This window comes from Amblyomma americanum, chromosome 3, assembly GCF_052857255.1.
Source record: "Amblyomma americanum isolate KBUSLIRL-KWMA chromosome 3, ASM5285725v1, whole genome shotgun sequence".
NCBI lineage: Eukaryota > Metazoa > Arthropoda > Arachnida > Ixodida > Ixodidae > Amblyomma > Amblyomma americanum.
The window spans coordinates 192514008-192530054 of record NC_135499.1 but is presented as its reverse complement, the minus strand read 5'-3'; the positions used below and the strand labels follow the sequence as shown (position 1 = coordinate 192530054).

General features: G+C 44.8%; 1 protein-coding gene across 9 annotated transcripts in view; it reads left to right on the top strand.

Annotated features, from left to right (window-relative positions):
- Positions 1 to 15248, top strand: part of LOC144125731 (uncharacterized) — an 85198-nt gene extending 69950 nt beyond the window's left edge. For 5 of the 9 annotated variants that reach the window (XM_077659379.1, XM_077659383.1, XM_077659382.1 and 2 more), the window contains 3 exons: positions 4012 to 4152; positions 4511 to 4599; positions 12187 to 15248. In XM_077659379.1, coding sequence (XP_077515505.1) covers positions 4012 to 4152; positions 4511 to 4599; positions 12187 to 12235 — 279 coding nt within the window. In that variant the 3' untranslated portion in view covers positions 12236 to 15248. The remainder of the gene's footprint in view (positions 1 to 4011; positions 4153 to 4510; positions 4600 to 12186) is intronic. The other 4 variants (XM_077659386.1, XM_077659385.1, XM_077659384.1 and 1 more) reach the window with 2 other exon arrangements.
- The last annotated feature ends 799 nt before the right edge of the window (positions 15249 to 16047 follow it).

Below are 16047 nucleotides of genomic sequence, written 5' to 3'. Positions count from 1 at the left end.
GAGTGGTCAAAATGAGCACTGTAAGAGCTGCTGTAAGAAATGAAGAAGTGTCTTCTTTTTGCTCTGTTTGGGAGTACTGTGCACTGTACAAGCCCATGCAACTTGGCTGAGGTGTTGACAGCATACTCTGCATGCTGATTGTGTTAACTTTGCGTGTTCAGTAGGTGGTGTGGGCCCCTTTGGAAGCAGGAGACCTCACCTGTGCATAGGTTTTCGCTAGCATGCTTTTTATCTTAAGCGGTTTTTCAGTTCAGATTAATGGAGGCTTTTTTTAACACATGTTGGTAGAACCAAAGCACCATTTTAAGGTGAAAGCCTTAAATGGCCCATTAGCATCAAAACCCACCGTTGTTGTCGATGGCCAGGAAAAGTGGTCCTGAAATCCCCCAATGACATCATCAGCAAAAGAAATTCTTCAGAAGGTGCAGAGAATTGAATCAAGGACCTTCAGATTGCAAGGCGAGCATGCCAGCCATAGGCCATTGAACCGCATTGCCCCTTGGCATATAAAGGTGAACCTAGTGTATGCGTTGCCTTACGACTGCATGCTAATGAGTAGACATGTCGTTAGAAAGACAGTAAAAAACGTGCCATAATTTTTGGACTATAGTCCACGGACTATACATGTTTAAAAGCTGAAATTTTGCGTCATGCGGATTATCTATGTGTGCGGACATACATGATCTTATTTTTTCAGCTCATTTGTCAGAGCTGGAGAAACCTGCAGGTGGCTATGAAAGAAAAAAAAAAGTTCCCCGCATGGGTGTCTATGATATGTTACCATGCTAGATATAACATAGCGAAATCTGCTCCGATAAACAAGCAAATGCTGCCGGGGTAGCAAGAGTGGCTGCTTTCCAGTGCTTGTGTTTGTGAGCACATGCTCAAAGCCTCATGTATGTAAATAAATAATAAATATGTGGACGCATACAAGTAGATGTAACGCCAGGACTGGCACAGTCAGAACGGTTGTGATGGCTCCATAAAGATGGAGAGCCTTCTGAGCAGCATTCAAGCTGAGAGTAGTTGAGCGTGCGCAACACCAGAGCAGCGGCAAAAGAATTTGACATGAAGAAAGAAGTGTGTGGATGTGGGCCACTTCCTTGGAAGATATGAAGGAAATGCCTGTGCGGAAGAAAGCTCGAAGGCCGAGGCCACTGGCATGGCCAAATATCGAAAAAAAGCTTGCAGCATGGATATCACCACAGCGTAAATTGGGGAATTTCGTATTGGCAGTGAAAATCACTCATTGTTCTTACTATAGCTGCTGAAGAAGTTATCAAGAAAATCAAGGGCAGTCTTTTGTGGTGTGCCGAATTTATGAAGAGGAACCATGTGAATGTTTAACAGCTCAATATGGCAGGCCAAAGTGAGCCGGACAACTGGCATGAGAAGAAGCAAGATTTTTAAGATTTCGTGAAGTCTCTGAAGAAGGATGGGATCTCAGGACCGCACTTTCTTTTCCAGATTAGAGGGCCAATTTTCGGGGTGTGGCCCATACACGCGATGCGCAAGAAATTTTTTTTAAAAGTAAAAACACAACAATCAGGGAATGAGCGGCATTTATTCTATGTTCAATCGTCACTCACGGAGTATTCTGACTGCAAGCTGGTGCTATGCTCTGGTGCACGCTCATCCCACAACAAGTGGTGCAGCATTTCCGCTGTCAACGCGTAGCCGTTGTTCCGCGCTTCCATCACTTAGCAGGGCAGCTCTTCTTCCAGTTCAGGAAACTTGCACGGCTTGCCTCGGAAGGCACACTTTTTACAGCTTGTGTTCCTCAGTGCATCCTTTTGGTGGCACCATCGTCGGACGCACTTCTCAGCCACATCGAATTTCCTGCCTGCCGCACGCTTGCCGTGCTCGACAGCAAACTCTCAGCCGTGTAGCTGTTAAGGTGCTTGCCTTATCGTGCTAAAACTGCAACGCTCGGCGACAGCAACACGAAAGCCACTACGACGGCGAACTACCACGCTACCACAACTCATGTGCCTTTGACAGCCGTAAAAGGGGGGAGCTGGTGATACTGATGCCGATATGGATAGCAGGAGCTCGCAATGGAGGAAAAAGTTGATGATGATAAGCCACCGCGTCGGGCGCCATCCGTGGGCGACACCTGAAAGCCCCTGTGCGCATGCGTTACCTCCGCGATCAAGTGCACCGTTGCTTGCAGCCGGAGCTGATCGCGGAGGCCACTGCGCGTGCATTTCGAAGGCTTTTCCCGCGCGAGTTGTGGAAAGTTTGGGTGCGGCCTTTACAGGGATATTATTTTTCTGTAATATTTCCTATGTGAAAACGGGCTGCGGCCCATACACGGGTGCTGCCCTTACGTGCGTTTATACAGTAATTTCACACGTGCTGCCTATTAGAATTCATTCTATGTTAATCATCTGAGAGCGGCACTTGTTGCATTAGGACTAACGCACCGTCTTTTTCCACAGGCGTGCAACATGAAGTGCCAATGTTGTTTCATATGGCACTGAATCGCATTGTCAACAGCATTGGATCCTGAACCGTTAGCATTACGACAACTAGCAACAAGGAAAGCTGTTTTACTGTTGTTCTCGCATACAGCATGTCCGGCGACAAGCTACTACCGCTAGTTACGCAAAACCATTCCAAAGGAAGATTTTCCTAGTGACTGCCCTGTGCTGTGCAATGAAAAAGGGTGGATGAATGAAGAAATCATGAAAGCTAAGCCGAAAAAGATAGCCAGTGCAATTGCTGTGATCCCAGGTGTCATGACTAAACACCTTCAGCTTTGGATATCTCGATGAACCGGGCCTTCAGGAACAATGTTCGAAAGAACTAGGAAGCCTGGAAGCAAGAAGGGGCTTATACATGCATGAAAAGTGGACGGTTGTATCGGGCATCTTGTGCGGAAGTGTGCAAGTGGGTCATTGATTCGTGGCACTCCGTGCCACAACAGGTTGTTGTCAATGGCTTAAGGAAAGCCGGATTAAAAACTGCTGCAACAGAGTTATTGTATTCTGACAGCGATGAAGATATGGACGAACCATTTGTTGAATTTGACGTGATTGACTTGTTTCATTCTGACAGCCTCAGGGAAAGTGATTTCAATAGGTTCTAGGACTGAAATCAATGCGGTCTAACAAAGCACGCAGTTTTAGTTCTTGACAATAAAATGCTTGCTTACCCATTGTATACTACATGCAGACAACCTAAAAAACTTATTTTCAGCGTATACTACATGCAGACAACCTAAAAAACTTATTTTCAGCCGAAATTCGTCCCTGCGGACTGTATACCGAGTGCGGACTATCTAAGCAAGAACATTTTATTCTTAGCCGAAATTTGCCCTTCGTACCGTGTGCAGACTATAGTCTGGAAGTTACGGTAAATTAAAAAATTAATGCTTTTGCCTTCAAAGCATGTACGTAGTCTTAAGTGACCTCCTTAATTTTTGAATAAATTGGCAGTTCAAATTGATTTTGCATTGTTGTGCATTAGAGTTTCGATGATACGATCACTGTTGATACGAATTTCAAGATGATACATATTCATGAAATTCACTATCCGGAGACAATGTGCAGAATTTTGGATGTTCCGAGGAGCCCCCCCCCCCCCCACCCCCCCCACACACACACACACACACACACACACACACACCACTATGAATGATGCAAAGGCATGAGGAGCAGTCACATGCTCAAGCACTGAGCGCTGCCCGCACACTGCCTATGCGTAATAGCCAGTCGCACAGTATGCCCCGTGAGCACTGAGTGCCAGCACGGCTTGCACATAGCTGACATTGCGATCACCGCTCACGTGGTATGTACAGTGAGCAGTGTGCTCGGCTGTAAATAAAGTAAATAAATATCGTAGGCCATAAACTGTTCTGCCTGAATTGTTACAGGATTTCTTTTTTTTTATTATATGAATTTTGGATTATAAGAATATTTTTCACAGCCCCCGTGAGATTCATATAGAGCTCCTGCTTTATTTCTTAATTTTTTCTTTTAATGTCCTCTACTACCGATGTGTTTGCAGGCGCCTGGTGCTGCAATGCTGCGTCCTCCATCCAGGCCACCAAACCCTACTGCTGTTGGTCGTGTGTTGGTCTCGAACCTGTCAGCATCAACAAATGAAAATTCATTGCGCCAACTTGGCCGTTCTTGTGGTGTCATTACAGTGAGTGCACCCTGTTTACTTTGATGTAAGTGCAAGAGGCAAATTTGAACAGTGGCGGTAATCCTTTCAAGTTGTTGAAACAACACAGATGCCATGCTCTAAATACAAGGTGGGGCCTGGTGCGGTGCATGGTAAATGTTTGTGTGAAGCATGCTAGATATAATGCAGATGCTGGATCATTTTGTGCCGGTTGTAATTCAGAAGCGTCTAGTATGTCTGTTATGAGTGCGAGGAAAGTCTTGTGCAGCATTCATCAGGGCAAAATTCATTAGGAAGGCTTCTTCTCATTCTGAGGCATTAAGCAGTGCCTAACTTTTCTCCCTTCCCACTGTCTCCTTTTTGCTTTTCTTCCTTGCAGGAGATTATCCTTGATAAAAATCAGCGTCAGGCAGTGCTCAAGTTTAGGGAACACCAGCAAGCTATGCAGTTCCAGAAGAAGTACCAAAGGTGAGCATGCTTTACGAAAATGCCAGCTTATTAACTGTGTGTGACGTTGACTGGTATTGAACCTTACTGTCGTTTTAACGCTACAGCGTTAGAGGTCCCATTCGACGGAAAACTCTGCTTTGAGAGGGTAGTGACAGAGAAAAGAAGTTTTGCTGAAAAGAAAAAGGTGGTCAAGCAGAATCGAACTGCTGTCCATTGGGCTGAGAGGTGGTCATGAATGGAGGTCTTGTATGAGCACCTCACACCGCACAGTAGCGAATTACGTAATTAGGGTCACTAATCAGCATTATCATTTAATATCGACAGTGATGTTTAATTAAAATCAGTTATGTGAAAGCAACAAGCGTGTTGATGTCTTTGAAAGGGTGTGCCAGGGTACCCCCAAGCGATCGTAAGGGCCCTTTAACACGATCGCGTCATACTCTTTAGGTGAACTTAAATGCATACTCTTAAGGTGAACTTAAATGCCTCTTTGATTCGGCTGCACATTCTGCACCAGTTCAAGGAGTGTAGCTCTTTCGCATTAATTTTTCCAGTGCAATGCATGCCCACAGCGCTTCTTTCTTGGTTTTGCACAAGTTCCCGCCTAGTGCAGCACGAGTGCTTGGCTGGTTTGCACACTCTGAATTGAGAGTGCAGGTGTAGTGCAGCAATATGGTGGTGCCCAAGTGTAGGTCGTAGAAACGGAGGAAATATGACAGTAATCTCTTAATGAAATGACAGTTCCTTCTTGAAAGGAGGAGGTGCGTGACTGTTTGCGGCGTCATGATTGTAAACCGATGTGGTGGAGTCGAGCCCCATGGGCAGCATTGCAGCGCATATTCGTAAATCGTCTGTGTGTATACATGCAGTGCCTTTTTTTAGTGGAACGACAATTTCCGGGACTGTTTCATGGCAACACTTAACTGCGATTCGCTGCTTGAAAATTGTTCACGTGGTTTAGCTGGCTGTAATTTGGTGGCGAGGGCAAGGCTAGCAGATGATCAGGCCTGCACTCCACTGTCGTTTTGAATGCAGCCAGTGCAAAGCTGCACATGAACTGACGCTGCAGGATGGCAGCACCGCCGTAGAACTCTATGGAACTAGTGCAGCGAGTGAAGAAAAATCGAAGAGACCTTAAGTTTCTTTCAAGTTTTTGAAAGCAGAGATGTGAACCTTTGTCTCGGTGTTAGGTATATTTCCACTTGAGCGTCTAGTAGTTACATGAATGCATGGTGCAGGTTTTGTAAAAGATGGCAGTATTTAACTTTGCAACTCATTAAACTAATTGAAAATTATTATGTATACATGGCCTATACAAAAAAAGTAAGAATGTCGTCGGGCAGGTTGAAGAAACCGACCAAAAATATGAAACTGAGAAAAGCATATTTGAAGTTTCACCACGTGTTTTATCTTTCGCTACTGCGGAAATAGTTACGATTTGGAGAGTACTGAAAGAAAATTTTTTTTCACGAAGTTACAAACCCAGCGCATATTGCAACACATGAAATTGTAGCTTATTTGTTACACTTCTGAATGAAACAAACAGCAGAGTCCTGTGTGCAAACGTACCTGAACATTTATAGTCAACTGTGGCAAAAGCATGGAAAAAGTATACAGAAAAAACAAATTACAGGCTTCACTAAGCCTGAACTTGATTAGAGGAGAACTGGAATATACAAACTGGGTCACATGTTTATAGCTGTCATTCCTCCAAGTTTCAGCTCTGAGGAAAAATCATTGCTCTTTCATGACTGTTGTGCCACTGTGAAAAGCATGACGTGAAGATGTGAATCAAAGGTAGACTTGACAGGTGCTGCACGTAACGTTTGGTCTTTGTTGATATTTTGTTCTCTGATATCAGAGATTGCAGTTCCTTCTTTATATATATATATATATATATATATATATATATATATATATATATATCGGTTGGTGAAGAATGGATTCTATGGGGGGATTGGGGGCGTGGACTACTACTACTTCATCCATACTCTAAGATTTGTTCAGTGAGTTGCTTCCTGAAAGCCAGCTGACCAAATTTGGCATTTTGGGCAAGCTCTGGAACATCAGGATTGATGGACTTTCATTGATGTGGTTCAAAAGCCAGGACACTTTCCAAGTCTTGCCAATAGATGCAGCCGCCACTGAATCCTCCGGGTCCGCTAGATGCAGAAAAAAAACCAAAGCGAAAAACTGATTTCGGCAAATGTTATTTGATGGGTGAAGGCCAGAATAGATGATTCCTATATTCCAATAGAGATATAGTTGTGGCAGGTCAACTATTCCCATGTGTATGATGATTCCAATGAACTTGTCCAACGGATTCACCTCTTTCTATGAGCCGTCACTCCGAGCATATGTTTGTTTGTCCAAAAACTTCATCCAAGCATACTTATTAGTGTTTTCGTACAGTCTTCATCACCTCCGCCGTGAAGAAGTCGAGAGGTCGAGCAAATCTTCAAACGCCGCTCCGCAGCGGTGTGCCGACATGGACACCTGGCCGTCGTCTCGGTTGAAAAACGCGACGCGACCTTGAGCATTTGGGAAACTGTCTTGGCCATATGTTGTGAAGGCCCTGAAGCACAAAAATAAACCACTCTCATCATTTACAGACCGCATGCAGAAAACAAAACTTACGTGCAAATACCTGCTGATGTTCCAGACCCATGAGACGAAGTCTCGCTGTCAGAACCGAAATCCTACGTTTGTGCATCGTTGTCTGACTTATCATTGCAACTTTCGTCGTAAAAACTGGAACCGAAACCAGCCGAAGCGCTCGGTGTCGAATTTCGATTTCAAGGAGCGCACGGCAACACGGACGCCATGTTTGCCGGCTGACGCTGCTGCGGCCGTTCAAAGTTTCATCTTTCATGGCGCGTTCACACTTGGACACTCGGCGGCGAGAGCGAGCGGAATCCGCTGCCGCGGCAGAGATTCCGCCGAAATACCCAGTGGAAAGGCCGATCGGTCCAGGACCGAATTCTGCCGCCGGAAAAAAATCCGCCGAATCTCGTCAGCCAATAGGAAGGCGAGTACCCGTGGCGAGAAACTTGGCGGCGCCCTTCGATGCAGGACGCCTCGCTTCGGACTGAATTCGTCACTGTTACTGCCTTTTTCAGCGCGTTTACTGGCCATAAAAGAGCCAGCGGTCTTTCGCTTTGTCTCAGACTCACCCATAAGAAAATGTTTGATTGATAAATTTGCTTTAATTTTTATTTCGTGTGACGGTTCTTTCCCTTTTAGGCTTAAGAGGAGCATCGGTTTGTTGACAACAATGGTTCCCCTCCTAACCACCAGATGGCGCCACTAGGTGTTTAAAAAAAGTGAGAATGTTATAAATGGCGCAACGTCCGACAAAATAGCTGCATTTAGCGCACGCAAGCGTGCATACGGTTTTGGTATGTGGACAGCATCGATTAACCTCTTGCCACATCTGTGTACGCCGTGAGCAGACGACACACAGACGATCAGTGGCGACGCGGTGGACCAGGAAGTGTGAACGAGGGAGCATTTCGGCGGCCGCGGATTCCGCTCGCTCTCGCCGCCGAATGTCCAAGTGTAACGCGCCATCACGGCGCCCCCTTACGTTCTAAACTGAAAATAAAAGCCGCAATTATGAACTTGGTCCCATAGAAACAACCTAGATGGCGTAGCGTGTCCGCAAGCGCCAAAATGAATTTTTGGCGGCTTTTCCAAAATGTTGGTCATATGCGTCCAGTCGCCTATGGCACGGTAGTGAAAGAGTTAACATGAACGGTCAGTAGCCTCGCTGCGATATCACAAAAGATATCACTGAAGATATCACAAACTACCCGAGGTCACGATAGTGCATGTCATTAGGAGTTCAGCAATATTTGTGGACTTTTAAGTCTAGCCAAGGTAATGGCAATACTTAGTATAGTTTGACCTGGATATAAAGAAACTGGAAGTCCTCAATTTTTCATTACATCCAGCTTTTTGTTACATGCAGCTTTCGCGTGAAGATTTGAAACTGCAATACACAACAGAAATAAAATAATATATAGATGTAGGTGACATCACCTTGAAAATGTTTACAGCAATCCCAATTATCCGAAGTCATAAACACAGAGAACATATAGCATGACTATCATATAGGATACATATGACATATAGCATGCTGTCATATAGCATGACTGCGGCAGCTGCCGCCACCAGCTCACACACCACTACCACAAGTGGGGTGGGGAGAGTGGAGGAGTCTGAGGCAACACAAATGGGCTAGAGGAGAGGGGAGTGGGTGCGGCCGCACTGCCGTCGGTAGACCGTCTGCAGAGGTACCTGCTTCTTCCCGCATGTTCCCGCTGTCGGTCTGCCGCCCAGGAAATGGACCGTTCGTATTGCATCACCGGCGCTGTCCGTATGTCTCCTCTCCTCATGCATGCAGGAATCATGCAAGCAACCACGCGGTGGTGATGGGCATGCACTGCTCGACCCATGCGTTTTTGGAGGTGGAAATGTAGCAGAGGAAGCGAGCTTTCGAACGACACCGTAATGAGCACAATCAGACGGACAAGAGCAGAGCAAACGGCGCGAATTTCGGCTCAGAAGCTCGTCATTCTCGATCGTTTTTTAGTGTGTGGGCATATAAAGCTTCATTTTTTTTTGTATTTCTACATGACGTAGAGAAGGGTGAATACATAAGGATACCGACTTTTTCTCTTTTTTTTTTCACATCTTAAGACCCACATACCCTCTTAAATCACACAATCTTAGTCAGTCTTGGCTGCATGATTGTGTGCTCACTGCAAACTCCTGTCTCCCTAAATGCATGCTTTCTCATGCTTTGCGTGTCATATGCAGGAATGTGATACAGGTAACCCTGAATATGTCGACATTTTAAAAATGCAGCAATTTTTTGTTGCATGCAGCTTTCGCTTGAAGACACAAAAGACAATTCAGAACAGAAGCTAAAATAATTAAATGTAGGTGAAATCACCTTGGCAATGTTAGAGTAAACCTGCTTTACTCGAAGTCATAAGCACAGAGAAAGGTTTTACGTTCACGCGAATCGGCTTCTGCCACCTCTGCTGCGGCTCGCACAGTGCCACTGCGAGTGGGGGAGCCTGAAGCACCACAGCCGGGCTAGAGAAGAGCGTGCATGATCGCTAAGCTGGCCACATAGTGGCCATCTTCATGTTTCAGATCTCGGTTTCCATTCCCAACGCGAGCAACCATGCTGTGGTATTGGGCACGCTCTGCTCGTCCTGGGCCCTTTTTACTATATTGTGTTATTTCGCCCTGCTTTTGAGTATGAACTATTGTAGTGTCACGTGGCAGCAATTGTGTAGGGATAGTATCCTCCTCGCGCAAGAGGACTGTGGTTCGAATCCCAGTGTGCGTGATTCTCCACCGGATGAAACAAAACAACCCACGTAACGATGGAATTTCATAACCAGGTCTGGGGTGCAGCCTAATCTCAGTGACGAGAGGTGACAACACACTCCCTCACAAAAACAGGATTAGACTACCCTGGTATAGTAGATGACAGAATACAGTAGTGAATACAGTTTACAAATCTACTCCACCTTGGGGGATTCCCCTCAAACATTTGAACAACGTAGTAGCCGGGAAGCGTGCATGAAAATAATATGTATCTTAGTTGTTGTTTTTTTCTTCTAGTAAGAGCAGCATGCTGCTCTGGAATTTCCATGATTTTGTGGCTTTCGCAATGGCTTTGCGTGCACAAGATGTCCTAACACCCTGCGATGGCTCTCAGTCTGCCTGGGCAGCATTTGGTGGAAGGGAGGCTGCAGCAGAGAGGGAGGATTTGGGCATGCGTGTGTGGTTCTGCGTTTTAATCTTACACAGTACGGTGGAACCCAATATGCATCTCCCATTCATGAAAGACCCGCATTTTGCGACAAATTGGCACGGGCCCAATGAATCTCTCATATGGATAATGCATTAAAAGCCTCGATTATATGACAGAAAAATATGCCCACCCCGCTTCGTACGCCGGCCAGCGGGAACCTTGTGGAATGATAGACACTGGCGGAGCACTTTATTGGCAGGCAGGACGTCACCCAGGCTGGTTCCAGATCGGAATCAAGATGCAGGCGCACGCGCAACAATGCGATCAAGCGCACGACGGTCTGTAATGACAATTCTGCCGACGGCTTGGACTTAGAGTTCGCTGCATGGAAGTTGGTAAAGTACTGCACGGGCTGAGGCTTACCCGAAAGCCCGGGCGTACAGCCATTCTTTGCTGGGCCAGGGCCAGACTAGGGTCGGGTTCAGACTTTGGCTTGCATAGCCCGGTCCGGGCTCAGGCCTGTATACTGATGAGCCTGGGCCGGGATCGGGCTTGTGCAGTGAAAGGTACTTTCACTGAACGCCTGCTTCTATGTTCTCGTGGGATTTACAAATGGCAGGTAGTCAATTTGAATCAGTTTTTAACTATTTCCAGAGTTGATTATTTTCAGAAAATTGGCATGATCAAGACACTGTACTTTCTTCTCGGCAAAAAAATAAAGTACCAACTCAACCAGAAGCACAAATTAGAGAATTTGAGGCCTATATTCTAATGACGCATTCTTTTTTACTGAAAATAATAGTAACAACAACATTTGAACTTCTCTAGCGTGCTTATTGCTTTTGTGTTGTGTTGGGCTTTAGCCGGTCCGGGTAAGGCTGTGTTGGTGAGAGCCTTCTCGGGCTCGGTCCAGGCACGGGTATACATTAGAGAAACGGGGCCTGGCTCAAGCGGGTAACAGTGGAGGGTACCGGACCCAGGCCACACCTGGGCCAATAATTATGGTCCATACAGTTCTCTAGAAGCTTGTTACATCCATTTTAACTGTAATGCCACACTGTACACTATCTTTGCTGTGCTTTGATATCTAGTGGGGGCAGAAAACCAAGAAAACTAAAATATCTTGTTGCATAGGGAAGTTCTTTACACTGAAGTCCATAAAATTAAGGTTTAACTGTATTGTGCTTCTTACCCTCATCTACAGTTATTTAAATCTTCTGGCTGTACTTGCCTTCACCAGAAAGAGCTTCCTGTAGTGGTGAAGGTTGGCTGGCCAGCATGGTTTGCCATTGCCAAAACTATGATAGATTTCCTGCTCCGTGCCACTTTTGCTTCCCACAGCCTCCTCATGCACAGGCCATTTTTCTTGAATCAGCCATTTTGTTTTGGAATGTTTAGTGTCTCTCATAGCCTTATAGTTTGCTATAGGACGTTAAACCATACAATTCAGAATTCATAAATTCTCTCACTTTCGGTATGCCTAATATGACAGCTGTTACTGTTCCGTAATACAGCGGGGCAGGGGAGAAGTTTTCAGCTGTTTCTGAAGCTTGTTTCACTGCATGTTCTGTTAAGAGGTCATTGATGTGTACATGCACTTTGTACATGAATGTCGGCATGTGTAGCTGTTTGTCATTTATGTGGTGTCATGCTGCATCGTGTCACATCATTTGTCACTTTTCTTCTCTGCAGCTGAACTGGGGCGTAAGGATTTGTGTTTCATCTTTGTATTCCTGGCTGTGCTGTTTACTGAGTGGTTCTGGGGCCTTCTTTTTAGCTTTTTTTTTTAATCTGTCTGGGAACAGGTTGCCTCAGTTTCACTTACTGCGCAGGCACATGCTGGACCTATCCATGATTCAAGTCAGCCTGCTCCCGCCGTGATAGTGGGAGCAGCGTTCCTGCTCTCAGACAGGGCCACGACCAGAGCACACAAGCAGCAGCCTCCGGAGAGTGCCAGTCCAGCTGTCGGCACTAGGAGGCACTGGGAGTGCTCGTACTGTGGACGTCGTCTCCCCAAGGAAAGTCTTTGCTCCCACAGGGGCTCTCTCAACCACCACTGCTCAGGGAGGCCTCTGCTCTATCTAGCCTCACAATGTACTTCGATGTTCCCTGGTTCACCCTCTGTAGACACCACGTCTTCGTTAACAATGTTACATGAGAGCCACTGTGTGGATCAAAGTATCTGTGGCAATCAGTGCAACCTTCCTTGGTTTGCTCCAACTGTTGCTGCACTTAAGGAGCTTGCAAGGATCAGATCAGCGTCGAAACGGAGCTTCTTCGTTTGTGCAGATGTGGTTTGCTTTCTTAATTTTTTTCCTCTGCCTTGTGGAATCGACCAGTGGGCTTTCACTCTCTGTGCCAGACAGGCTTTGTTCAGAGACATGCAAGTTTGTTGAGCTGAACTTTGACTGTTTGTTGTGGAAGGCATCGAGCTGTTCGGAGTGGAAACGGTGGACATACATCACGCACTGGGTGAGTGCTGTGATAGGTGGTCGTGCAACAAGGCTTCAAGTTTCCAAGAAACTCAGATACTCTTGTGCTGCATTGAAGACATTTGGTGTGGGAATTTCCCTAAGACTTTGCAACTGCGAAGCAGGGTCATTGTGTCATGGAAGCTTCGTTGCAGTTGGATTTGTTTGCAACTTTTAGATTATTCCTTTCATTATTCCTTCGTCATTTGTAGCAAGCAGTACATGATTCAGTATGCGCGCAGTTCACCAAGATGTGGCAATAAAATAACAAAAGCTGCACCAAAAGAAAAGTTATATTTATGAGCAACAGGCTGAGGTTTGTTTGCATAGAAGGTTGGCACTGAAAGGGATTTCTTTTTCTCTAGGGAGAGGTATGCAGTTCCTTCAATTGACTGCTTTACTTAAAAAGCGCGCACCTTTTTCATTTTAGTCAGTCTTTGAGTCTGTTATTTCTTATCTTGGCACTTGGTTAGTGGGTTTAGTTGTGCAGGCTTTCCTCCTTGCGTCATTAAACTTTTATCCCTCATGCATCATCAGGCTTATTGTGCAGGGCCATAGCTTTGCACACACTTGAGGCTTTATCTTACTTCTTTCTGGTGTTTTCCTGATGCAAATTACATGTTTCAGCAGCACTTCGTGCCTCATTTTTGTAACTTTTCTTGCTTTTTTAGGTATATTTTATGTTTTACTTGGCTATCTAGTGTGGGCCATATTTTTTTACAAACCTTTTCTTAATTAAAATGCTTTTATAATTGCTGCATTAGCTAGGGGCACTTAGGCCATTAGTCCAGTGATGACCACAATATCTTAAGCCACCTTCAAAAATCATAGTCTTTGTGGCATTTGTCAACTGACCATTGGGCATGTCAGATGAAAAGCAAATCTTAGCATAGGAAAAGCTCTAGCTATTACCATCATACTGATCTGACCTAGTTGGTCATATTTAGCTAGTGCTACAGGGCCAAGAATGTGACATGACACAAAGACTGACAGCGTTTCTGTTGTGTTAGTCGTTGTGTGATGTCTTGTCCTTGGCACTCAAGCATTAACACTAGGTATACAAATTTATGAGCACTTAGTTAGGCATGTGCAAATACTAGTGAGTTTCCAGTACGTAACGAATTAAGCAAATAGTTATTTTGTTCGAATAGTTTCGAAGCGAAACGACAATTTTTTAATCGAAGCGAACAGTTTGCAACTGGAAATGTAGTAGTTTAAAAAAAATGGAGGCAGTTCATTAGAGCTGAATAGCATATGCCAAAAAATTGGGTTTGTAGAATTCATTATGGCAGCTGGAATAAAAATGAAAAAAAAAAATGCTTTTAAACTTCCATTAAGCAATATTCAATAAGCAGCAGGCCAAAGTGCACTAAGCATCATAGCCTCAAGCCCTTACCATATGGTGCAGTACGTGCTGCTCTTAAATGTAAAAGTTGCTGACAGACTTTTCAGACCTGATTCATACTCCAGACTTGTGCTGCACCGAGTCGCACATCCCACAGAGTTCAGTGTACTGTCTTGCCTGAGGTTTCGGAATCATCGCATCTAATGCCGCAATTTCTCTGACCTCATTTCACTGAGTACAGTCGCAAGACTGCACTGTGCACACGTGATAGTGCGTTTGTACCACTGCCGGTGGAAGCTGTGGCCTGAGTCATAAGTTACGTGAAAATCGAAAGATGTCAGCAAAGACACTGCGCGTTCATGGATTCGAGTAAAGTGCTGTGAAGAAAGTACGTACACGTGTTATCTTCGTTAGTGTGATTTTACATTTATTAACGCTGGGCCGCTTGAGCCCTTTATCACATCAGTTGGATATGCTGTTAGGGTCATCTTGAAGCTGACGTGAATCAGTAGGGTCAGGCTAAATAACAAAGTGATCTGCAAAAGGCCTAATGAAGGAATGAGCAATACAATTAGAAAAGTTAATAATTTAAAACAGGAAGGAGGAGAAGACCTACTACTGACCCCTTTGGTACTTCCCATGTTATAGAAAAGGAACTTACTGGGTTCAATTAGATAGAAAGCTTTTAATGCATTACATCGGGGTCAGTGTTCAGCATGCTAAGTTTAATAATGAGGAGATATGTGAAACAGTATATAGTAGAATGCTTTTGAAAAGTCTAAAAGCACAGGGTATACATCAGAGGCGAGGTTGGGTAGGTGAATAGATCATTATTAAAACGTGAGTTGCTTTTCACATGAGCACATTTTCCTGAAACCATGTTGACCAGTTGTGAAAAAAGAGCTGGACTCAAGGAATTTGATTAGATGAGAATGTATGATACGCTCAGTAATTTTACTTGGTAACATTGTGACATAAGGCGGAAGTTCTCAGGGAAATGAGTGTTACCAGATTCGTGGACTGGAACCACCTTGTCCACCTTTCAATCGCTTGGGAGTAGAAATCTAAAGATTTGGAGAAAAAAAAAATATTGAAAGAATAATGGAAGCGTAAGGTTCAGTTTCAGAATTGATTGAATGTTTGCCTGACAACAAAGATATTTTCAAGATTTCACTCAACTTTTTAATGTTGATCCAGTCTATGTTATTGGGATCTATTGGTAAAAAAGTGCAGTTACAGGCAGTATTGTGGCAGGAACACTTTTCGTGAAAAAAGCTGAGGCAAACACTTCATGTAGAATTCGACAGCGCAGGCATGGAGGAAGTCACACGACGAGCCTGCTTTCACTGCTACCGATGATGATCCAGAATTTATGGGGATTCATTATCAAACTGATAGTAAAGCGTTATCGAAGAAAAAATCCGCTTGCAACAGCCGTATAAGCTATGTACAGCATTCTGCATGAATGTGATAATATGCCGCCCAGCGTTCAGGAAAGTCCTCCACCCTCTTTATGCCCAGCAGGCCTGCTGAGGCAATGTGAAACATGGGTGCCAGATTCTCAAGTACTGGTTGCAAGTGCCCCTTGCAGAGCCAGCCCAATGTCGTGCATACCAGTGATGGCTGCCGAGATAGCCTGTGAGCGCTAGTCAGTGCATTAAGGCCATGCAAAGGCAACCAAGCATGTTCTGGTAGGATGTCAAATTAACTATTTTTCAGGGTTTTAAGAGTTTGAATCCACAGCAGTTTTCACCCATTAAAGCACATAAGAGACTTGAGTATTGTTGAAACTCAGTTGTTTAGGTGGCAACACTTAAGAATGTGCAGTTCATAACAGCCAGGCCCTCTACACCTGTGTTGTATTTTTTCTTTTTTTT